This window comes from Dermochelys coriacea, chromosome 20 (assembly GCF_009764565.3).
Source record: "Dermochelys coriacea isolate rDerCor1 chromosome 20, rDerCor1.pri.v4, whole genome shotgun sequence".
Taxonomy (NCBI): domain Eukaryota; kingdom Metazoa; phylum Chordata; order Testudines; family Dermochelyidae; genus Dermochelys; species Dermochelys coriacea.
In genome coordinates this window covers 16,650,277-16,675,866 of record NC_050087.2, presented here as the reverse complement: position 1 = coordinate 16,675,866, position 25,590 = coordinate 16,650,277, and the positions used below count along the sequence as shown (strand labels likewise).

Sequence of the window (25,590 nt, the reverse complement as noted above, 5' to 3'; positions counted from 1 at the left end):
TAACCTGGGTCCAGCTCTTCCCCCAGTTCAGTCTTTGTTCCTCGGCAGTTTCCAGGAGTTTTCCTGTGTGGGGTGTGAAGGCCACCTGATGATGTCACTCCCTGCCTTATATAGCTTTTGCATATGGCAGGAGCCCTTTGTTTCAAAGCTTGGTTCCCAAACCAGTGTATGGAAAAATACTGACATCCCAAGATGGAGTCCAGCATTATGTAGTCTGATCACATGTCCTTGTAGAGTTATAGCAACCATTACTCACAGGCTGTTTGAAGTGTTCTCAGGCTCATCACCAGGTGGGACATAAGCTTCTCCTAAAGCAGGGGTTCTCAAACTGGGGGTCAGGACCCCTCAGGGGGTCACAAGGTTATTACATGGGGAGTTGCGAGCTGTCAGCCCCCACCCCAAGTCCTGCTTTGCCTCCAGCATTTATAATGGTGTTAATATATTAAAAAGTGTTTTTAATTTATAAGGGGGGGTTGCACTCAGAGGCTTTATATGTGAAAGGGGTCACCAGTACAAATGTTTGAGAACCACTGTCCTAAGGCCTGTCGTTTTTCCTAATGGCCCATTGCCCTGAATAGGCCCTTCCCCACCCACTAGCTAGGCTGAAAGCATCTTCTCTAGTGGGCGTTAACCCCGATGTAACTACATTTGAAATACAGACACACAGTCAATATTCATATCTTCAGATACAAAAAAGATATATGCATACAAATAAGGTAGTCATATTCAGAAAATCATAAATTTTCCAATGACACCTCCCATGACCTATCTTACATAAAATGCATCATAATTATGTCATAATCGTATCCCAACATCACTGTGAAGAATATGGGGTGCAGTGCCACACTTAGGTTTTATGTATGTTGGGAAATTGACCAGAATAACTCCTCATCTGGACGCTTTTATTCCGGAGTATATTTGTCCACACATGGAGTTATTCCTAAATAGCTATTGCATTTTAAGTTCACACCTTATGTTATTCTGGGATAATTTCCTCATGCAGCTGAGCCCTTGGACCGCTGCACCAGAGTGGGCTGCCTTTACATCCCCCTTTCTAGCTGTCCTCTTCATGTCCTGCTTTCTGCCTTTATGCTGGGAGCTGGGACAGTGGCATATGCCTCCCACATAACTGCTTCAGTTCCCTTGTCCCACTGGACCCTGGCTGTGTTATCTCTGCTGCAGCTTGTCCTAGATTCCTCCCTACTCAGACCATGAAAATCTGAGCCAGCCTGGAGTGCCTGGAAAGTGACAACAGTTTCCATTCCACTGGATTTGGGGCTTCTAGGAATCTTGGGGGTGGATTTTTGGTAATCTGTCTGTCTGTTTATCTCCATTCACCTCTTTCTCTCTCTTTGTACCCCAGAGCATGTAGAGCTGAAACAAAACTGGTTTCTTGGAATTATTTTCACATCCATTCTGACATTCACGCCACTCCCTCTCAGGAAGAGCCTCTTCTCTGTGGGAAGAGAGTGTAGTCTAGTAATCAGAGCACAGAGAACCAGGGACTTCTGGGCTCTGTTCCTGCTCTGGGAAGAGAATGTGATCTAGTGGTTAGAGCCAGGTTCTGAGAACCAGGACTCCTCTGTTTCCTCCCTGCCGCTTCACCATGGTGTGGCCTGAGGCAAGTCCCTGCCCTTCTCTGTGCTTCAGTTTCCCCACATCTCACAGTGGCTTGTGAGGTTTCATGAATGGCCCTCAAGTGCTTTGAGACCCTCTAGAAGCCCCATGGATTGTTACTGTTTTCATTATATTCACTGTCTGCATTTCCCTGCCCCCTCTCTCCCCTAGGATGACACAGAACCATATTTCATCGGAATCTTTTGTTTCGAGGCTGGAATTAAAATCATCGCCTTAGGGTTTGCTTTCCACAAAGGCTCCTATCTGAGGAATGGGTGGAATGTGATGGACTTTGTGGTGGTTCTCACAGGGTGAGTAGCTCTTTTTTTGCCCTCTCCATCTTTGTGTTGGTCACTTGCAGACCAGGGTACAAACTTTCTTGAACTGGGGGGAGGTAGCTTGGGCTAGTGGTTGTCTGGTTGCTAAAGCAGTCCGACCAGGAGTCAGGACACCTGGGTTCGAGTCCCAGATTAGAAGGAAGTGATTAGAGGGGCTGACAGGCAGTTGGGACTCCTGGGTTCTCTTCTCACCTCTGCCTCCATCCATATGGCCTTGGGCCGGTCTGTGTGTCTCACTTTCCCCAAGCGGCTGTGAGGATTAATGTGTGGATGGTGTTTCAGAAGCGGGAGAGTGGGACAGAAGGGTTCAGTGGCTTTATTAAAGCCTGGGGCTTTGTGCGATGGGCAGAGCCGGCCTGGTTGCCGCACTGCATTCTCACTCTAGTCAGGTCCCCAGTGCTTCATATCCCTGCTGCTTTGTAACCTGCTTTGGAAGTCCTAGGGCTGTGGAACAATAGCCTCTCTGGGCTAGTGCTGAGACGTTATTGCTGCTGGGGTGGCTGGAGCTAGAGAGCTTTCATTCATCAGAGATCCCTGGTCCTAATGAGTGCTGGGACACCCTTTCAGCAGGCCTCGTTTGCCAAGAGAACCCCACTGAGAGCTTGCAGAAGTTCTCTGTGGTTTAACTTCCCCATAGCTTCCTGCTTCTGTCCCTCTGTCACTGCCCCTCCGCGAGGGCTGTGGAATTGAAGGCTGATGTGTGTTGGAGTTGTTTCTTCATCTTTGAGCCTGTCGCACTGGTTCACTTAGTATTTCTTTGGGTTTATCTGCTGGGCAGCTCTTGTGTTTGGATAACTCCTGGAGAAATAACGTGTTTCCATTGTGTTGGCTTGTGTCATTTTCACTCTCGAGTTCTGCATGATGGTCGCCTGCTGGGAATTTTCTCTTCTCTCCATTCTTGAATATATAAAGTTTCGTAGAGAAGCAGAATATTACAATGTTGTCTACTAGTCAGAGCAGCAGCCTGGGAAGCCACAACTGTTGGGTTCTGTTAGAATCAGGACTCCTGGGTTTTATCCCAGCACTGGGAGGATAAATCTAGTAGTTAAATCAGGATGAGGGCTGGGAGTCAAGACTCTAGGGTCCTGTCTTGCCATTGACTTGCTGTAGGAACTGGGGACATGTTGCTTCTCTGTCTGTGTTTCCCCTTTCTCTTATCTACTTTGTGTCATGGGAGGAAATGTTTATAAAGCACTTGCAGAAACTTGACAGTTGTGATCTTTCTAATAGTTGTGGCGTGGTTTTCTTCTACACATTTCAGCTGGTGTTGCTCCAATACTGGTGTGCGTAGGGTTGTTCTTTGCACAGTTTTGATTGTGCACCCAGTGCGTCTCTTGTGATGGTCACCATAATTGCGGCCTGGGCAATGTTTGCATTAACACTTTGAATGCCTGGCTGCATCTGGCCTTTTGTTGTTACCCTATGTTTTTGGCACGTGATCTGTTCCTTGGCTGTTTATGTTACTTTGGGGGACACAGCAGTTGCTTTCCAGGCAGCAGGTGTCACTTCCTTTATTACTTTATACTCTGGCTGTTGTCCATGCAATATATTTTTAAGCAATAAGTTGAGGCCACAGAGCAAGGGACTTAACTTGCCCAGGAAGCATGAGGTCCCTTACCATGGCTCTGCCTGGGGCATGCTGCTGAAATACAAAGGGGTTTGTGGAGGGAGATCAGTTAGTAGGAGTTGGATGGCTCAGGGCATCTAGAATAGGCTGTCGCGCCTTCCTGCGAGATTGCAAGTTGAAATCCAGCCCTGGTTTGGAGGGGTGAAAGCTGTTACTCTCTGCTTGGCTGCATGACATGATTTTGAGGGGGTTCTGTCCACAGCCCAGTGGGCAGGTGCTGCTGGCACTGACACTGGCAGCCTCAACAGAAAAGCCATGGAATGAAAGGGTCACAGAGATCCCTCTCCCCTGCAAGGAGGGTCCCTCCAGGGCAGGACCCACAGACAGTCGGTGTCCTGGACCTCTCCCTAGCCACAGAATTCACCCAATGGTCCCACTGCATCCAGCCATTGCATTTGGAATCACCCTGGGGCTCCTCTTTACCTGGAACATCTGATGCTTAGTTGCTCCAGCAACAGGGCCAACACAACTCCCAAGCTAAAGAGTTATCACTGGTGTGGACCTTATTTGTGCAGCTTTGAGACCCTCTCAAGGGTCCTTTGCTTCTGTGCTGTGCCTGGGGTCATAGGCCTATGCTGTGGACTGTTATTATCCTTTTGCCATCCCACTGCAATTGTCCATACTGCGTATCTCCCTGGGGACACATCCCAGTTGTGATGTTTGGGTCATTCCCCTCCCCTGGCATGCTGTGGGGTTTTGTCCCTCACAAAGCAGCGAGAGGTAAGAGAAGACATAGAGGGCCAGTTCTTCACCTAGTGTAAACCAGCAGGTCTCCATTGAAGTAAGTGGTGATCATAGTTTACATCAGCTGGGGATCTGGACCCAAATCTGGTCAAAAAGTTGTCCCTAGAAGCCAGCACTGGCCTGCAGACCCTGTCTACACTAGGCATTGCAACAAGATGTTGCTTGAAATGCTTTGATCTTCCAATGCCTTGCGTCCACGCACAACACCTGGACCAGATGTTGTATGGTTGCAGTGGTTGGGGGCAACGCGTGGGGTGCAGGCTGTTCCACTTAGGCCCTGTAGATATGTTATCAGCAATGTTTCTTCTCAGCATGGATAGGAAGCCTCAAGTTCTGCGGCTGCTACAGGTCATACAGTCTTCCACAGCGCAGTGTGGAACCTACCCCAAGGCCTTGAATCCCAGCCCCGGGGCTGGGCACAGAGGTGTTTCAGGAGCTGCAGAGGACAGTGGCATGGCCATAGTACTGGGGACAGGGGGCACTGCAGCTAGACACGTTCTTCTGTCCTAAGCAGGGTTGCTGGGTGAGGGATGAACAAGGGCGAGGGCTGGGTGTGGAAATTGGGCTGGGGGGAAAAGGCAACCGCATCTGAAGAAACTCACTGCTCGCTGACAGGCGGGGAGACGCGTCAGATAAACGACTGGCTCGGTCTGAGTCACCCAGCTCTGGGACAAATGCTCCAGGGACTGGGAGATCAGTCCCACGCTGCAGCACTGAGAGGAAGGGCTGCCCAAGCCCTCTGGCTGACTGGTGCCGGACAGCTGGGTCAGGGAGAGAGGGGAAGTGAAGGGCAGTCACCACCCCCCAGAATGGGAGATTAGTTTGCGCAGCCACCGAGATGATCAAGGCTGTGCAGTCTCAACCAGTTCAGTGGGAACGTACCATCTGCCCCTCCTTATTTCTCCTGGGCTCCCACTTGTCTCCTCTCCTTGCTCCCCTCGTTCCTGGCCTGTGGCTCCAGTGCCGGCACCGTGTGCAGTCGTTTACACCCTGTTGGCCTGACCAGCCGTGGTCCACAGCTGTGTGCACGGAGTCAGGGCCTTCGTCTGTCTCACTTCCATCCTCCCCCTGCCCCTGTCGCTCTCATGCTTTTCCTCGAGCTCCTCTGCTCAGAGGCTGATCACTTATTAAACCAGCGGCTGTTTGAGAGCATCTGCACTGAAACGGGAGTGAGTCCCTAGCTGCCACCCCTGCTTCCGTTTCCACCATCGCTTCTAGCCTAAACGCTGGGGGCAGTGTCTGGACTGAGGGGATCGGACACAGGGTCTTGTCTCTGTCCAGGTGTCATTAATGACCACATGGGAGCAGGGTCATTATGTGTCATCTGAAAGACAGCACGGCCAGCAGCCCAGTGCCCCCTTCTGCCCCGCTGGGAGAGCGCCCCCTACTGAGTCACACGTCCCACTCCCTGGGTTTCTCCATGGGGCATTCAGTTTGCCCCTCGTGTTCCTTTGAAGGGGGTGCTTGGAAAGTGAGCTGGGCTCTGGGCAGAATAATAGAGCCGCCAGTCACATGCAGACCCTGCTTGAGAGGAACTGCATCCCCCGGGGTGGGGCACTCGCTGATAGTAACAAGCTGCAGCAAGCAGCAGCCACCTTCTCTGCCTCTGCTTCCCTGGTCACTCATACAACGATGGCTGCACACTAGCTCCTCCAGGATAGAAAGACTGATTTCTGGGGTCCCCTTGGACACGAGGCTCTGGGAAGAGGGGCTGCTCCGGCCCTCCCATTTCCCAGCCTTCCTCGGAGCTGCAGTGAGGGATTCCAGCCCATCTCCGGAGAGAGGCTCCAATTAGTGCTGCTGCCGTTTTGCTATGCTAATGGCTTCTTCCTCACCAGCATGGTGTGTGAGTGTGTGTGTGTGTAGGGGGGAGCTGCAGGGGAGACTGGCAGGCAGGCCGAGGAAATCTCAATAGAAGAGAGAGAGCTGCTGAAGGAAGCTAGGCTCTGGCTGACGGTCCTGGAGGCTGGAGATGCTGTCCTCAGCCCCAGGGAGTCAGAGACCATGGGCTGTGGAGGGCTTGCGGTGGCAGAAGAAGGGAGCACATGGGATGGCTCCCAAATCCAAGCTTTCCTTGAGTCTGGGGATCAGCGTGCTGGGGAAGAGCCAACCCTCCAAACCCCAGTTGGTGTGTCTCACGTGCCTTTGTGTGGCTTCAGCTATAAAAGCCCAAACCCACTAAGGAGTGTGAGAGCGCAGCAACTCATCCGAGTAAAACGTGGGTCCCAGAGCCCGTGGCATAGACTAGGGATTCCACCTGTGCATGGGGCCAGCACAGTCAGGCTGCAATGGGCCAACTGGGGGCACAATTCCCAGTGCCAAGGGTTCCCCACTGCACAGTCGCCCCCCCATCCCCAATGGAGCAACTTTAGGGACTGTTGGCAAGAGGTAATCTCAGGTATCGTGACTGAATCACAGGACCCCTATCTAGGCCTGGTGTGAAATGTCAGGAGCTGCCATGATTTGCTGTTCTGTTTGTGTGTGTGTGTGTGCGCGCATGTTTGCAGATGTATCTGTGCATTATATGTGGGAGTGTACACACGTACATGTATGTTAATGAGGCAGTTTGATGTTTGTGTATATCCATGTAGTATTATTTATACAGCCCAATAGATGCTGGCCATGATGGCTTCCTGCCCCAAGGAGTGTACAGTCTAAACATACATGTCTAGTACATGTTTGTAGACGAGGTGCATTCAGGCACATGTACTCACAAACGTGTAAGGTGATGTGTTGCTCTACTCACCTGTGCATGTCCATAGTGTGCTTGCACATGCATTGTGTGTGCCCAGTGGGTGGAAGTGCATAGGGAATGTATGTGCACATGTGTGATGTTCTGCCATGCGGGTGTATGCGAGTGTGCTGTGCATCACCCTCCTACACCTCCCACCCTGATCTCACCAGTGTACACTGCTCCCCCTCTTAGCGGGAGCTTTCAGCCAGCTCAGATCTGTCAGCATTTTGCTCCTGCCCTGGCCTCCCCTCCTGCAGTTGTGGTGCAGAGCTGGGAAAGCAGGACCACTCACGAAATCTGAGTCTCTCCCCCCCTCCTCGGCAGAGCTGAGCTCATTAGTATGCCAGGCAGCTAGGGCCCTGATTAGGGAGTCTCCCTGTACTAGTACCTTAGAGGTGCTTTCCAGACGTGCCCAGCATGCTGAGGGAGGCATCTTTGCCTGAATGAAAGAAAGGAGGGAGCCAGGAGGATACAGGGAGGCTCTGGCAGTGGAAGGAATTATTGATCTTCTGCCTTGTCACTGGGGTCCTTGCCTGCCTTTACCTTCCAGTGGTTACGTGGGCAGGCGGGGGTGCTCAGGCCACAGTTGGCATTTTTAGGACCAGGAAGATGCAAGATTTTGGCAGCAGAAGTGCAGTTCTTGGCAGTGTGGGTGCCAATGAGTGCATCTGCTTGTGCATGTATGTGCAGCTGTGTGCACATGTATATATGCGCATCTGTGTTTGTGAGCTTAAATTAACTGTTATCATCTCCAGCGCGGGATCTGGGCAGTGTTGGAGGCGGCTCAGGGGAGACCTCTGCTCAATGTGCAGCTGTGATCAGAAAATCAAGCAAGATATTTGGATGTATGAGGAACAGGATGGAGGAGAATGCGGAGGGGATGTCTACACTGCATTCACAGGGTGTGTATATTAGCTAGCTTGGATACTAGAGTAGAGAAGCTGTGGCTTCAGCTTTAGCATGGGCTGTAAAGCATGTCCCGGATACTGGGTAATTCCTTGTGTGGCTAGCCCATGCTGAAGCTCATGCTGTGACGGCTCCACTCCCTGAGCTAGCTTGGCTACCTCTCCATGGGCTGCCATCACCTCCCCACAAGTGCAGCGTAGACATAGCCGGACAATATTCTAATATCTTTCTATAAATAAATGGCATGGCCTCCTCTGGATTCTGTGTGCTGGCCTCGTCAGCCCCATCTCCAGCAAGATAATGCAGAATTAGAGGGGTTCAGAGAAGACTGGTTGGAAGCCTGGAAAAACTTCCATATGGAGAGAGAATGAAAAGTGTGAGATTGTTGCCTTAGAAACAAGGCTCATAAGAGGGGATGTGATAAACCTCTGTACAATAGTGACTGGTCATCCCTGTCTCAGAACACAAGAAAAAGGTATGACAAAGGTCTCTCCTTGCCTCCGTGGGTCCTGCGTTTCCTGACAGATTTTGCTAGCCTCAGAGGCTCACTGTGACCCTCCATGTAACCCTTCTTTCTCTAGAGACAAGGGTCACAGTCTGCTGAGCCATTTTCATCATAAGCCAGCGAGGGAGGTGAGGAGAAGTTATCCTTCCTTGCACAGTCTCTGTTGTCTCCCAGTCTCAGTGATTAATCAGGGGGCAAAGAGGGGGGGAGCCCAGGCCCACCCTCTACTCCGGGCTCCCACCCAGGGACCCTAAAAGTATCAGCTATGGTAGCTGACTTTTTAGAAACATGACATGTACAATTCCCTGGGCTACTTCCCCCACAGCAGCCCTCACTTCCTCAAGCTCCACTTCACCCTTACCTCAGGGCCTCCTTCCTTGTGCCTGATACGGTGTGTACTACTCAGCCTCTCCAACAGCGCAACTTCCTCCTACAGCTCCTGACATGCACCCGCACCTGACTGACTGGGAGGCTTTTAACTAGTTTCAGCCAGCCCCTGATTGGCTTCAGGTGTCCCAATCAACCTAGCCTTCTCCCTGCCTTCTGGAAAGTTCTTAATTGGCCCCAGGTGTCTTAATTGACCTGGAGCAGCTTCCATTTCACTTATCCTAGTACCAGGGATTTGTTTAGCGTGGAGCTAATATATCTATCTCCCACTACTCTTCCATAGCCATCTGGCCTTGCCCTGTCACAAAGGGGACAGTCAATTACATTCAAAGGGACAAATTCAACGCTGATTAAAGGAACTAGGTGTAGTTAGTCTGTGGAACTCACTGCCACATGATGTCATTGAGATGGATAATTTAGCAAGATTCAGAGAAGGACTGGATGTTTATATGGAGCCAGAGTCATAACAGTTAATGCTAACAAAAATGGAAGAAGAGCTTGAAGACTTCTTGCTTCAGGGCTGAAGCTGATCTCTGGCTATTAGAGGCCAGAGTGAGACCCATGTGGGGTGCAGGTTGTCCCAGGCCTGCCTACTGTGTGGTTCTTACATCTGCCTCTGGTGCATCTGCTACCGGCGACTGTTGGGGACAGGAGACTTGGCTAGATGGACCTTCGCTCTGATCTAGTCTGGCAGCTCCTGGATTCCTATGTTGTCTATGTGTGCATATGTGTATGACTGCTATATCGCTATGCTTATTTATTTGGTGTATTACGGTAGTGCCTAGGAGCCCTCATTGTGGGCCAGGACTGCATCGTGTTAGGCCCTGTATATTATTTATTAGGTGTATTACAGTAGCTCTTTGGAGCCCCAGCCACGGGCCAGACCTCCATCATTCCGGACGCTGTACAAACACAGAAGAAAAAAATGGTCCCTGCTCGAAAGCACTCCCAACGTAAGCTTGTTTATGTAGCCTTGTGTGTGTGGGTCTTTGTGTTCTGAACATATGTAATCTACACTGATGGGTTTGGGCAGCATGTGTGAGCATGAGAGAGAGAATCCTTCCTTCAGGGCATATGTGTGCTGTCACTGATTGAACTGTATATAGTGCGTGGCCAAGGTATATGTGCAGGGAGTGTATTGGAAATGGTTGTACAGGGAGGGTTTGTGTGGCCTGGGCAAGTGCTTGTGTGTAAGGAGCGGAGGAGCATGGAGGGACTGCATGTGTGGAGGGAGAATATGTGGTATGTGTGCACGCATATGTGTGGGGAGCATGAGTGTGTGAGGAGTGTGTATATGTGCAGTGTGTGTCCATGCATGTATGTATATGTGAGGAGAGCGCGCATGTCTAAGGAGCGTGTGTATGTGTGTGGCATAGGGGCAGAGCTGAGCCTGTCTTTGATCCCTGGTATCATCAGTTCCTCTGGGAGTCGGGGAAGTCCCCTCCCAGGAAATGCTCTCAATGAGACGTTAATTACCTCATTGTCCTACGTTCCCAGGGCTCTGCGTATGGGGAGCAAGTGCTGTTTAATGCTGTCACAATATTTTATTGCAAAGCTGCCTACTCACTTTCCCCGAAATTGTGTTTCTCCTGCCTCGGTGCTCAGGTCTGCTCATTGAAGACACTCCCTGCTCCAGCGGTGCACTCCCTCTCTCTGCCTCTGGCATTCCTGTAGCCTGATATCTCCTGCTCTCGCTGCACCATGCCAGGCCCTGCCCCATCAGGTTCATTATCCTGCCCTCAGCAGTGGCCAATACCTCATGCTTTGGAGGAAGGCAACCACTTCTTTTCCAGTGCAGTGGGGCAGGTAGGAGTCCTTCCTGACCCCTGTGGTGATCAGCCCAGGCTTTGGGCCATCAGAGTTGATTACCCTGATTTTCCCTGCAGAGCCAAAGGTATTAATGGCCACAGAGTTGAATGGTCCTTTAATAGTTCACTCTCAGTATCTGACCTGAGGACATCTGTCTATCTGATCTGTTTATCTGTTGCAATGTGTACCCACTTCTCTTACTCCATATACCCCACGCCGTCTGTCTATCCATCCATCTCATCGTCTCCCCCTCTCTCACTTGGGTTTCCCGAGGCTGACTGCCTGCCATTGGAAAGAGTTTCCTTTTATTGGTTCTGTGCTCTAAAGTCACCAATCAGTGGAGCAGCAACCACCTTTCCCCGTGGTTCCCAGGTAGTGAGAGTGACCCATCAGCACGTATATCTCTTCCCTATACGGGGTGACCGCTTTCCATGTTTGCAGGCCTCCTGCAGGCAGATCCTGAGTCCTGACTACAGCCAAGGGCTAAATCCTTGGCTTCAGTGAGGTGCAGCCTGGCTAGCATCAGGGTGTGATGCTGGTGGTCCTGCTTCCCAGGCCTGTCACTCGCTAGTGCCTGTGGAGGCTGTCAGGCTTCATGCTGGGGCAGAGCTTGATGCTCTGCGTCAGCTCCCAAGGGCGAGGCCTGTGTCTTCAGCGCAGAAGGTCCCTGGTTTCGATTGCTGCTGCTGCTCATGTGCAGTTAACTGGCAGCCTTGCTCTCTTGTCCATCACACTCTCTAGCATCCCTCTGCTTCCCCCCCCTCCCCGTGAGCATTGGCTGCCCCCTACAATGTAGGCAAGCTGCTGCTGGGTCCCAGGCTAGTCTATCCAGCTAACCCCTATCCCCCTGCTAGCTGACACTGAGGAATTAACATTCCCGTAGGAAAGTCATCATAACTGATGGGGAAACTGAGGCATGGAGTGACTTGCTCACTGTCTGTGACAGAGCCATGAAATTGAACCCCTGCTTGTCTGAGTCCTGGCCCAGCTCCTTAGCCACAAGCCCACCCCTCCTCCCCAGCACTGAGGCTCTTTGGACTCTGTGAATTCGATTCTTTACTAGACTGAGCCTTCCGAGGATCCCTGTTGTGTTTCGCCCTACATCCTTATCTGCTGACACAGCCCGTTCCCACGGCTGCTGCTTCCTGAGGGGTTGCCAGGTGCCATTCGTCCAGCATCCTAACCCTGCATTGTCCAGCTCCCAGAGCCCTCACCCCCTCTGCTCCCCTTTGATTAGGCCCTGTCTAGATGCTCTAAATGTCAGTCTGGCCCGATCAAAGCTGAACAGAAACCCAGCTCTGGATTCTGCTGATGAATCAAAAGGCTGCTGCATCTAACGACTCGGCAGGGTAATGCCTCTTAAAGGGACCGTGCGGAAAGGCACTTTGACCTTTCTCCCTCTCTCCACATTTCACCTTTCTGTCTTCCCTCTTTTCTCATTGTGATCGCCCGCTCCCACTTTCCCAGACGCTCTTTTTTTTTTAATGCCTCTCTCTTCTCTCTCTCTCAATCTGTTGCAGCGTCTCATATCTTGGCTTCAGTAATGGCTTCATTCACTTAAGGCCCAGATTTGTCTCTGGGCTGCTGCAGTCTAGCCTGGGACCAATGGGAGCTGGCCCTGCGTCTCCCTGTTCTGGAGCTATTGGGGCTGGTTCAGAGCTTTGTGGGCCTTGCTGCAGCCAGGAAATAGCCAGGGCAGAGGCATGCACCAGTGTCACCTCTTCCTGTCCCTGATCCACCCCTGATATGCGCCCTGCGCTTGATGGTGGTGGTGGGGACCTTATGGCGAAGGGACTGCAAAGGGGATCAGGCCCTGTCATCTCTCTCTCTCTCTCTCTCTCTTTTTCTCTCTGTGCCCCATTCTGCATAGGGTACAGGCAGGCTGGTTGTGCCATCACCTGAGGATCTGCAAGATCCTGTAGCCACCGCAGGTTGTAGGACTCCTGCCCTCCCCACAGTGTCTGCCCTAGTTCCTCTGCCTGTCTCGGGCTGTGGCTCTCACTTTCTGTCTCTTTGCGTCTCCGGCTGCCCGTCTGATCGTGTCACTTCCATTCGTCTCTGCTGCTTCCCCTGTTCTGGGTCCCCGAGCGGCGCTCACCAGACCCTCCCCACCCCAAAATAACTTTGATCGCCACTTGCCCAGAGCTCTGGATGGCAAGGACTGGGGGGGCAGTCGGGACCAGGGGCCACAGGGAGCAATGAATGTGGAGCAGGTGTGCCCTGGAGATGTGCAGGAAGTACCAGGGGGTATTGGGTGGGGAAGAGGAGTGAGCCAAGTAGGGTTTGAGGACGATGTGGAGTCCAGAGCTGCAGGGGGAACAGGGACCACACCAGAGTGCCTCTACCCTGTCCATGGGATCCAGTGGCCCCTGCTTGGGTAGCCTTCACAGAGACTGAGAACTCCCCCCATAGCAGGGTGTCTCCAGGACACGGCTGGAGCACACTGACAGAGTTAGGGTTAGGGTAAGAGTTAATGGGGGGATATCTGTCTGCCCAGACTGGGCTGCTCATGGGCGGTGGATATAATAGGCCAGGGGAGGCTAAACCTCTCCTAGCCAAGCCCTGACTCCCCCCAATGCTGCGCCCTTTCCCCCAAGCCGGTGCCAGCTCAGCTCCAGCCAGGTGGCTGGGATCGGCAAGTGGACCGGGGCTGTTAGGCTGGAGCTCCTTCATCCCCGGGGCAGCTTGGGGCTCGGGTGGGTGTTGGGGTGGGGCCCTCTGGTGGGTGGGGCTCGAGTGGAAGGGGTGGGGCTGTGTGGCTAGCCTCCCCGAAGAGGGGGCTCATGCACCATCCTGGGGGCTGCTCCTGCACTGTAGCTGAGAGGATTCTTTCTCCTCCGTAATAGGAGAACCTGATTGTCCCCCCTACACCTGGGAGGAACGGGGCTTGCCCAAGTCCCCTTCGCTTTCATCAGCGCCTCTCTCTGCCTCTTCCGGGCCCTGGCAGCCTGCTCCCTCCAGGATCCTCTGCCCTGGGCTAGGGGTGGGTGTGAGCAGAGCAGGGACCTGCCCCAGACCTGTCTGTGCCCATCACTCCAGGTGGCTCCCTGTGCCTGCTAAAGCCTAGGGGGAGAGATCGTCCACGGGTGCAGGAGGACAGCGCTGAGCTGCTCTCTGCTGCCGTGGGGTTAAGAGGTGAAAGGAAGAGTCACAAAGGCAGTGCCTCTGGGAAATGTACAACAAGGCTGATGGATCGATTGATCGATCTATCTGTCCATCCAGCTCCATACACACCCCTCTATCTGTCTCGCTCTCAGCCCTGCAATGGAGGGACCTGCTCCCCCCTTCCCCCCGAATGGTAGAGGAAGCTCCATCTCTATGGCCTGTCTGCCGTGTCTGCTAAAGCTGCTGGCAAGGGGGCTGGTTTTCACCAGTGGTGCTGGGGGGTTTTGTGACATGGACATCTGGTCAGGAGCATCTGGGCTGAGACCCGCCCCCTCCCAAACCCCTAGCACACGGGGCCTGGCGGACAAAGCGCTGGGAAATGACTGTACGGATGATTGTCAGAGTCCGCTCCAGCTGTAGGAGTGAGAGAGTTCAAGGCCAGAAGGAACCATCAGCTCCTCTAGTGTGACCTCCTGTCTATCACAGGCCACCCCCAGCACTGCACACCAAGCCCAACAACTGGGATTAGATGAAAGCATCAGCTCTCAGGAGACTAAGCTGCTGTGTGCCACAGGCAGAGAACTGGAGGCACCGAGATGCTGCCAGTGCCCGAGACTCAGCGATGGCAGGAAATTGATATAGTGAGATATACTCAGTGCCTGCACCATGGGGGAGAACTCTGCATCCGCCCAGGGGGTGGACTAGATGGGCACTGGGCAAGGGGGGGCCGTGGTGTATGTGGGAGGACAGGCGGGTACGAAGGGTGTGAGGCTGTGCTAATGGGATGTGTTTGGGGGGAGGCTCCCTGATGGCATCCCCAATCTCGCTGCCCCACGCGGCTTGCAGGGCTCATTGCTCAGAACTGGTACACCATGGTACATGCAGGTGGGCCAGGGAGGAGCAGGGACAGCTGCCAGGGGGATTTGCCATCCCCAGGTGGGTGGATCTTGTCCCATTGCCATGCCATGGTTGGGTCATTCACCTCTGTCCAGAGCAACATCATTCAATATGAAACGGCCTACCTGGAGCTGCTAAGGAGGTCCCCGGGGCAGGGGGCTCTGCTGGAGTATGTGGGGGGTGTCATGTTCAGGGAGGGCATAGGCTGTGCCAGGTACCCTTTGACTCAGTGCATGAAGGAGAATAGGAGAGAGAGAGAACCAGGGGAGTGAGAGAGAGAGAGAAAGGGGGAGTGTGAAAGGAAGGGGGAGGGAGGCCGCAGAGCTGCCCCAGTCCGTTCTCTGCTGTGGATGGAGCTCTGCAGGGAGAAGCAAGAAAGAGGGAATGTGAAATCAGAGAGGGGGAGGGGAGACAGAACAAGGAGGAAAAGGACAGAGTGGATGAGGGAGGAAAGGAGCAATAACCTGCGGAAGGGAAAGGCAGTGCCAGGCAGCGCCCCAGGGCTAACTCCGCCCTCGGCTGCAGGACTCTGGCACAGGGCAGAACTGATCTCCTGCTTTTACCCCAGCCTCTCACCTTCCTGCCTGCACAAGGGCATGGAGCAAGGACAGTCACTCACATCAGCAGCCTGCACACACAGGTGTGGCCACGTGTTTCAGGCATACGGAGCTCTCACACTGACAATGGCCTACAGAGTTCACGCCCGCGCACATTTACATCTGCACCCCCACACAGGCACACAGAGTACGTACATACACACACTCACACGCACAGACACATGGAGCTCACACACGTGCATACACACATATGCCCGCACACAAGGACATGGAGTTTATACACACACACACACAAGGTCACAGAGTGCACACAGATTTCATACACACTTGTGCACACACACAGGCACACAAAGTTTACATGCTTGTCAGTATTACTGCACGTTCAGTTTGCAGTAGAGCACAGGCTCTCTCCCTCGGGGCATTACGCCAGGTGCTGTCCGAACACACATGGAGCTACAGCTCCTGCCCTGAAGAGCATGCAGTGGAAGAAGGTGCCCTGGCTCTGCTCCCATGTAGACAACTTATAAGTGGTTCTATTGAGTCCCACCTTGTGCTGGACTGTTTGGAAAACGTAGCTGCATTGGTGCTGCTGGGAGCAGAGCTTTTGAAAATCTGGCAAACTCCCCACACGCAGTCACACAGAGCCCATGCACACACGTCAGCACGCAGGCTTCCCTCCCGCCACACTGCCCCTTCCCCAGCACCCAACGCAGAGGATGACTGTATATGAAAACTTGAAGCAATATTCGACACCAACTCCTGGCAGTGACCCTTCATTGCGCTGTGTCCGCACATACCTTGCGTGCCTGCCACACTGTATGCACACTGGACACGACACCACCTGCCCTCGCACACCCTTTCACAGTGTGTTTGTACAAGGCACAGTGCCTTCATATTGGGCATGACATCCCCACTCCCACTGCATGCACTACATTCATACGCAATCCCACGCCCCCATAGCTTTCCACACCTGCCATCTCCACATTGGGCACAATTCCACATGCCCTCACACTTGTGCTGCACTGTATTCACATTGGGCACGTTGCCCAAATACACCTGAACACCTGCCTCACTATATGTACACACCTACACACCCTTTCATGCCTGCAGCTCCACATATTTGTACCTGCATTAGTGCTGCGCACACCTGCCACATGGGGTCACACACACAGGCCAAATTCTGTTCCCCTTTTCACCCATGAAGGCACCTCAACATCGCAAAGCTGTAACTTGTTTGGTTTCGCACAAGGTCCGTCCAACAAACCTATCCTGGATCACGTTGGCCTGGGGGGCTCTGCTCCATGGAGAATGTATCCCCCTGACACCAGGCTGAGGGGCTGTCACAGACCCCCACCCTTACAGAGAGCTGTGCTTCTGAAATGACATCCGTGCTGCTCGCATGCCCCACCATCCCTCTTAGATAGCTCCAACAAGACTACGGTAAAAGCAACCAGGACTGAACTGGGAGCCTAGATACTCTGATGATGTGTGCTATATAAAAATGTTAACTACAGCGGATCAGAGAGAGAGATTACAACTGCGGGGGGTTGGATGTGTAGGGATGGATAGATAGAGAGAGAGGATTTGAGTATGTTGCCTAGAGTTGGATGCAGACACTAAAGAAGAGACCACTACTCTGCTGTTGGCATCTGAACTGTTGTTGCTTTGGGACAGGAAGTGAGGGAGGACCCTGTATGCAGCTGAAGTAGCACATGGAATTATGGAGAGACAGAGGGGAACTAGCCAGCCAGGTTAACAGCCAGACACTTGAGAAGCATCTTTAATGACCACAACTGGTCAGGACTTTGGTATAGCAGCTTGAGAACACAGAGCTGCCTGCAGCACTGCACCCCCGCATTGGGAGCAAAACTGACCCATGGAGGAGAGCGTCCACTACAGAGGGTCCCTGCTACTCACTGACCAAAGTAGCAGATTCTTAATGGCCTCCCCTCCAAGAAGTGGCGGCACTGCCCTGTCCTTAGCTGGGCAGAGGTAGCAGGGGAGTGGCAGCACTGAACTATACCGGCAATGCTTGCTCTCTCCTCCCCCCTTCACTCCACCATCTGCCCCTGGGTTCCAGGGAAGCCACATTTTCTGCCACCCATCACACACACAGGCTGCTGATTGTATCAATGAGATGGGGCTTGTCACCAAGGCAACAAGCATGAATGAGCACAGGAAGGTAACCCTGGAGACCGTGTGAATGGGAAATGGCCAGTTGCTATGGAGATCTGGTAAATGCGAAGAGACCCTCTGGCATGACGGAGACAGGATAAGCAGCAGGCAGCATGGCTACTCCCAGCTACCTAAATGGTGGTGCGGGAGAGAATGGGCTCTTGTGGTTAGAGCAGGGACTAGGTGTCGGGACTCCTGCGTTCAGAACTTCTATTTCCAGCTCTGGGAGGAAGTAGGGTATAGAAGTTGGAGATGGGGGGGCCTAGGTGTCAGGACCCCTGGGTTCTATTCCCAACTCTGGAAGGGGATAGTGGTTAGAGCAGAGGACTGTGGGTCAAGACTCTTGGGTTCTATTTCTTCCTATGAGAAATCCTGAAGATGCTTATAAGACATGCTCCCTACCCCCCCCCCCAAAAGTGCCCAGGAAGAACATTATACACAGAAGTCTTGGTGCCCTCCCAGGATATGAGAATCCCACTATCTGTGGGAGTCCAACCTCATTGCCCTCTCCGGCAAGGCCCAGTAAAGCCATTGGGCCCAGGCACTCTGTCTTTCTGATTTGTGACAGGGCCCTCCTGAAAGAGGTTTGTGTCTTGGTTAGAGTGGCCCAGCTTTTGCTTTCTATTGGCCCCAGAGCCAGAGGCGGTTCGGCTGGACAGCCCTTTATCCCAGCTGGCTTTGATTCCCTGCTAGAGGCCTTTGACAAAGCCTTAGCCTCTGCTTAGTCCCTAAGGAGACGTTCCCACTGCGGCTGGGAGCGTGCCTCCCGGCCCAGGTAGAAAGACCTGCACTAGCTCTGCTCAAACTTGCATCTAACTAGAGAATTGCAGATGTTGCAGCATGGGGGAAGGCTCGGGTTAGCCACTTGAGCTAGGACCAGGGGGTCGGGTGGGCTTGGTCTCGGGTGGCTAGCCCAAGTCATTGCCTGTGCCACAGCATCCACACTGCTGTCTTTAGCATGCTAGCTTGAGCAGAGCTGGAGCATGTCTGTCGGCCCAGGCGAGGAGCCACCTTCCCAGCTGCAGTGTAGACATACCCTAAAAGTCTCTATTTCAGCAGATAGTGTCCTACGGCTCCTGTTAGACTGATCCCAGCGGCTCTCCATTCTCATGGCCTCCTCACCCCTCCAGTCAGGCTGTGGGCTTTCACCTGACCTTCTAAGATGCACTGGTTCCCACCCCCCTTGGCTCAGCACGCCTAGCGAGCCCTTGGATCCCTTCAGCCAGGGAGGGTCCGGGACAGTGGTGTATGTGTGGTTAACTTCTGACGGTCCTAAGTGAGAGGAGAATCAGGCTGTGAAGATTTCGGCAACATTCAGTTAGTCCAATTGACAAGAACAGACCAAAGTAGCAAAATGGCCACTGTCAGGCTGAAAATCCTTCTCCCCCCTCCTCCTCCCCCCCCCCAGACACCTTGGATTATAATAATGTTAAGGATCAGATTTACTTCGCCCTGGGGTTGGATTTGAATCAAAGAAATGTAGGGCTGGAAGGGACCCCAAGAGGTCATGTAGTCCCTCCCCCTGCACTGGCACAGGTTTAAGAATATCTAGACCATCTCTGACTTGTGCTGGTCTAACCTGTTCTTAAAACCCACACCCCAGATTTAGACCCCACAGAAAAAAACGGCAGGATCCTGCTATGATGGCTTGAGCCCCATTTCATACATTTGAGGTCCAGAAGGGACTGTTCTGATTATCTAGTCTGATTTTCTGCAGAACACAGGCCAGAGAACCCACCCTGTGATTCCTGTTTGAACTCGGGGGTATGTTTTAGAAGGACATCCAGTCTTGATTAAAGGTGCTAAGTGATGGAGAACTTGCTGTTTCTCGCTGCTTTTGCATGATGCTGTCTTGTTTGGGTTCCAAAACAGGCAGGACTATGTTTCAGTCGATCCCCTACACCTGTTTTCCAGCATTTGAATAATAATGCTGTGATACCGCTTTGTGCTGTGACCCTAGCATTGCCTGTGAGCAAAATAGCATCATGCTGGGTCTGTAGGGTGGATGGGAGACAGCTAAGGGTGAGGCAGGGAGTGATGTGCTCCAGGGGGTTTGACCACAGTGCTCCGGCGTGTTGCTATCCGTAGAATGAAATGTACCAACCAAGGTCTTGGCTATGTGTGTCTATTAAAGCTCCTGTTGGAGGTGCTAAATGTGAAGTCCTAGCCAGATCCTGACTCACCAGTATTTCTATTTTGTCCCACTCCTGCAGTTAGATGTGGTAATCCCATTCATTTCGCAGCCCGATTCATGATGATGGTCCAATTAGAAATGCTTAGGCAGATTGACAAAACCATTGCGTAACCCAGTTAAATTGTCATGTCGCCTCCTATCCCAGAAATGGCTGCATTTCATCATTTGATGAGCAAATCCTTTGTAGTATTGCTGTGCATTGTCCAACAGCCGCTGTGCCCCACCCCAGAAGTGGCTGCATTTCAGCACTGATATTCCAGTAGCTCATTTTTGCGCAGTCTTTAGACAGCTACTCTGCCCCACCCCAGAAGAGGCTGCATTTTGGTGATCCTGGCATGTAATTTGTATATCCGATTATGTTCTTTGGGTTGAAAGGATGGTGAGCTAGGATTACCCTGGATCCCTTCTGCAGGAAAGATTTCATACTTCCCCAGGGTGCCATCAATTTGCTGTCCCCTTTTTTAATGCATCCTGCCACCTTTCCCTTCCCAGCTCCAGGGAGGTGAGAGTAGTTTCACCCCCGATGCTTTTATGGGAGAGGCTATTAACATCAACGTTCAACTCGTCTATAATACACTCCTGACGATCGTATATAAAGGCATCAAAGGCCGTGGTGGCCTTGCTAATTCTGTAATTAAAAATAGCAAAATGCAGAAGCCTGTGGGAAGCGCCTGTCAGTTATTGAATCTAACCTGCCTCTGTCTCCTGCTGGCTTGGAGGGCTGTGCCCCTATGGGCAGGCGCCACCGCTTGGTCAGCCAGCCACACAGCAGGCAGCATCTTGATTTTAGAGTTGAAGCTGCAGGGATTGTTGGGTCTGACTCTGCTCGGGTGTAAATCAGGAGCGAGGCCATTGAGCTCAGTGGAGTTGCTGCAGAGTCAGAGCCTGGTTAGGGCTGGGCTGGATGGGGCAGCATTTCACTGAACTGGGACCAGTGGAAACAAACGGAACAGGGCTGCACAAGGCAGGCACAGCCACCCCTCAGGCTGCAAGCATCACCCAACAGCACAGCCACACAAATATGGCATCCTAGAGCACGAGCGACAGCCACGCCGCCACACAAATACGGCATCCTAGAGCGCGAGCGCCAGCCACGCCGCCACTCAAATACAGCATCCTAGAGCGTGAGCGCCAGCCACGCCGCCACACAAATACAGCATCCTAGAGCGCGAGCGCCAGCCACGCTGCCACTCAAATACAGCACCCTAGAGCGCGAACGACAGGCACGCTGCCACACAAACACAGCATCCTAGAGCGCGAGCGCCAGCCACACCGCCACTCAAATACAGCACCCTAGAGCGTGAGCGCCAGCCACGCTGCCACACAAATACAGCATCCTAGAGCGCGAGCGCCAGCCACGCCGCCACTCAAATACAGCATCCTAGAGCGTGAGCGCCAGCCACGCCGCCACACAAATACAGCATCCTAGAGCGCGAGCGCCAGCCACGCTGCCACTCAAATACAGCACCCTAGAGCGCGAACGCCAGCCACGCCGCCACACAAATACAGCATCCTAGAGCGCGAGCGCCAGCCACACCGCCACTCAAATACAGCACCCTAGAGCGTGAACGCCAGCCACGCTGCCACACAAATACAGCATCCTAGAGCGCGAGCACGAGCCACGATGCCACATAAATACAGCATCCTAGAGCGCGAGCGCCAGCCACACCGCCACTCAAATACAGCACCCTAGAGCGCGAGCGCCAGCCACGCTGCCACACAAATATAGCATCCTAGAGCGCGAGCGCCAGCCACGCCGCCACTCAAATATGGCACCCTAGAGCACGAACGCCAGCCACGCTGCCACTCAAATACGGCACCCTAGAGCGCGAGCGCCAGCCATGCCGCCACACAATATGGCACCCTAGAGAGCGAGTGCCAGCCACGCTGCCACACAAATATGGCACCCTAGAGCGCGATCGCCAGCCACGCCGCTGCAACAATACAGCATCCTAGAGCGCGAGCGCCAGCCACGCTGCCACACAAATACGGCACCATAGAGCACGAGCGCCAGCCGTGACGCCACACAAATACAGCACCCTAGAGCGCGAGCACCAGCCACACTGCCACACAAATACAGCATCCTAGAGCGCGAGCGCCAGCCACGCCGCCACTCAAATACGGCACCCTAGAGCGTGAGCGCCAGCCACGCCGCCACACAATATGGCACCCTAGAGAGCGAGTGCCAGCCACGCTGCCACACAAATACGGCACCCTAGAGCGCGAGCGCCAGCCACGCTGCCGCAACAATACAGCATCCTAGAGCGCGAGCGCCAGCCACGCTGCCACACAAATACGGCACCATAGAGCACGAGCGCCAGCCATGCCGCCACACAAATACGGCACCCTAGAGCGCGAATGCCAGCCATGCTGCCACACAAATATGGCACCCTAGAGCACGAGCGCCAGCCACACCGCCACACAAATGCAGTATCCTAGAGCGCGAACACCAGCCACACCACCACACAAATACAGCATCCTAGAGCTCGAGCGCCAGCAACACCGCCACACAAATGCAGTATCCTAGAGCGCGAACGCCAGCCACGCTGCCACTCAAATACGGCACCCTAGAGCACGAGCACCAGCCACGCCGCCACACAATTACAGCATCCTAGAGCGCGAGCACCAGCCACGCCGCCACACAAATACAGCACCCTAGAGCGCGAGCGCCAGCCACGCCGCCACACAAATACAGCACCCTAGAGCGCGAGCGCTAGCCTCGCCGCCACACAAATACAGCACCCTAGAGCGCGAGCGCCAGCCACGCCGCCACACAAATACAGCCTCCTAGAGCGCGAACGCCAGCCACGCTGCCACACAAATACAGCATCCTAGAGCACGAGCGCCAGCCATGCCGCCACACAAATACGGCACCCTAGAGCGCGAACGCCAGCCACGCTGCCACACAAATACAGCATCCTAGAGCGCGAGCGCCAGCCACACCGCCACACAAATGCAGTATCCTAGAGCACAAACGCCAGCCACACCGCCACTCAAATACGGCACCCTAGAGCGTGAGCGCCAGCCACACCGCCACACAAATACAGCACCCTAGAGCGCGAGCGCCAGCCACGCTGCCACACAAATACAGCATCCTAGAGCGTGAGCGCCAGCCACGCCGCCACACAAATGCAGTATCCTAGAGCACGAACGCCAGCCACGCCGCCACACAAATACGGCACCCTAGAGCGTGAGCGCCAGCCACACCGCCACACAAATACAGCCTCCTAGAGCGCGAACGCCAGCCACGCTGCCACACAAATACAGCATCCTACAGCACAAGCGCCAGCCATGCTGCCACACAAATACGGCACCCTAGAGCGCGAACGCCAGCCACGCTGCCACACAAATAAGGCACCATAGAGCACGAGCGCCAGCCATGCCGCCACCCAAATACGGCACCCTAGAGCGCGAACGCCAGCCACGCTGCCACACAAATATGGCACCCTAGAGCACGAGCTCCAGCCACACCGCCACACAAATGCAGTATCCTAGAGCGCGAACGCCAGCCACACCACCACACAAATACAGCGTCCTAGAGCGCGAGCCCCAGCCACACCGCCACACAAATGCAGTATCCTAGAGCGCGAACGCCAGCCACGCCGCCACACAAAAACAGCATCCTAGAGCGTTAGCACCAGCCACGCCGCCACACAATTACAGCATCCTAGAGCGCGAGCGCCAGCCACACCGCCACACAAATGCAGTATCCTAGAGCGCGAACGCCAGCCACGCTGCCACTCAAATACGGCACCCTAGAGCACGAGCACCAGCCACGCCGCCACACAATTACAGCATCCTAGAGCGCGAGCACCAGCCATGCCGCCACACAAATACAGCACCCCAGAGCGCGAGCGCCAGCCACGCCGCCACACAAATACGGCACCCTAGAGCGTGAGCGCCAGCCACGCCGCCACACAAATACAGCACCCTAGAGCGCGAACGCCAGCCACGCCGCCACACAAATACAGCACCCCAGAGCGCGAGCGCCAGCCACGCCGCCACTCAAATACGGCACCCTAGAGCGTGAGCGCCAGCCACGCCGCCACACAAATACGGCACCCTAGAGCGTGAGCGCCAGCCACGCCGCCACACAAATACAGCACCCTAGAGCGCGAACGCCAGCCACGCCGCCACACAAATACAGCACCCTAGAGCGCGAGCGCCAGCCACGCCGCCACACAAATACGGCACCCTAGAGCGCGAGCGCCAGCCACGCCGCCACACAAATACGGCACCCTAGAACGCGAGCGCCAGCCATGCCTCCATACAAATACGGCACCCTAGAGCGCGAGCGCCAGCCACGCCGCCACACAAATACAGCACCCTAGAGCGCGAGCGCCAGCCACGCCGCCACACAAATACGGCACCCTAGAGCGCGAGCGCCAGCCACGCCGCCACACAAATACAGCACCCAAGAGCGCGAGCGCCAGCCACACCGCCACACAAATACAGCACCCTAGAGCGCGAGCGCCAGCCACGCCGCCACACAAATACGGCACCCTAGAGCGCGAGCGCCAGCCACGCCGCCACACAAATACGGCACCCTAGAGCGCGAGCGCCAGCCACACCGCCACACAAATACAGCATCCTAGAGCGCAAGCGCCAGCCACGCCCTCACACAAATATGGTACCCTAGAGGAGTGATTTTCTCATCTGTGAACCAAATCTGAGGACCACACTGCCACAAGAGGCTTGTGACACAGTTTTAACCTCTCAGGGATGTGTTTAAAAGAGGCCAGATTCTAGACATGCACAAACCTAGAGCTGATCATGATCTGCCTCCCAGCATATCTGGACCCTAAAGCTTTGCCGGGGAGATACTGCGGGGAACGTTCCCAGTTTAGCCCACTGGTGTTCCAAACCCTTGGTGAGTGGCAAGGACAGGAAATGTTTCATATCCGGGCAGGTGTTTTTCAGGAGCGGCACTAACTCCCATGAATGATTGATGGACCTGGAGTGACCCCTACAACTGGCGAAGGAGTTGTTGAATTATTGGTTTCCTGGCAATGCTCTGGAGGGGTGAACGTAATCGCAGGAAGAAAGGGACAGGCAGGCAGGGTTTGGATCACAGGCACTGGGGTGTGACAGGGCAGCAGGGGTGTGAGCTGAGTGTGTAACGGTGCAGGGGCATCTGGGACAGGAGCTTGCACCTTGGCAGCAGAGAAGTGTCTGAAATGAGGGCATAACCCCCCAAATGTGACCTCAAATCCTTTGTAACCCTCATGCCAGGGGTCCCTTTCCCAGCATCCCCTTCCCTTCCTGCATCCACCAAGGTCTAAAGCTGACGATGGGAGCCCAGGTGCAGCATCTCTGAGCTATGGTCCATTGGGGAGAGTGTGTGGATCTATCTGTTTATCACACATGCCCTTCTCGCTGTAGTTCTGCCTTTTGCTGATTCATGTCTCGTAGCCAGGAAGAATAAAAGCTTTGTAACCAGAGTTACTTATTGAACCCCTGTGATTCAGCTTTTAATTATCATAAGAAAGAGACAAACACTGAGCTAGATTAACTCCCATTTCCAGAGCCATTTTCATCCCAAGAGATCTAAATAGGAACAATTCACTTTCCTTCGAAGTGCAACCACTTCTGGGTGGGGTGAAAGTGGCAGCTGTTTAACAGCCTCACAACAACACTGTACTGGGACGGCTCCCCCAGCACTGAAATGCAGAGACTTCTAGGGTAGAAGGTGGCTGCTGATAACACCCGCACAGCAACCCTACTGAGAGTTTAGGTCAGAAGGTAATGGAGAATCCTGTATCCGACTGAAACTGCAGGGAAGCATTTTAAGGACGCAACATCTGACTTGGAATATGTCCAGGACACTGGAGTTAATGCCTGTTAGTCTAGATATTGAGCTGATGAAACCAGTTATGGGTGTGATCTGAAATGCTCAGTGCTATGATCTGAACAGATTTGTGTGTTATAACCGGGCTGGTTATAACCACTGAGGCCATCTGCGCTATGATCCTGTCTGAATTCACAGGCTAGGTGT

The 25,590-nt window shown here is 53.8% G+C and overlaps 1 protein-coding gene across 1 annotated transcript in view; it reads left to right on the top strand.

Annotated features, from left to right (window-relative positions):
• CACNA1A (calcium voltage-gated channel subunit alpha1 A) overlaps positions 1-25,590 on the top strand; it is a 155,932-nt gene that overhangs the window by 37,170 nt on the left and 93,172 nt on the right. The window contains 1 exon segment of the mRNA XM_043506938.1: positions 1,789-1,928. Within this exon segment, the coding sequence (XP_043362873.1) occupies positions 1,789-1,928 (140 nt within the window).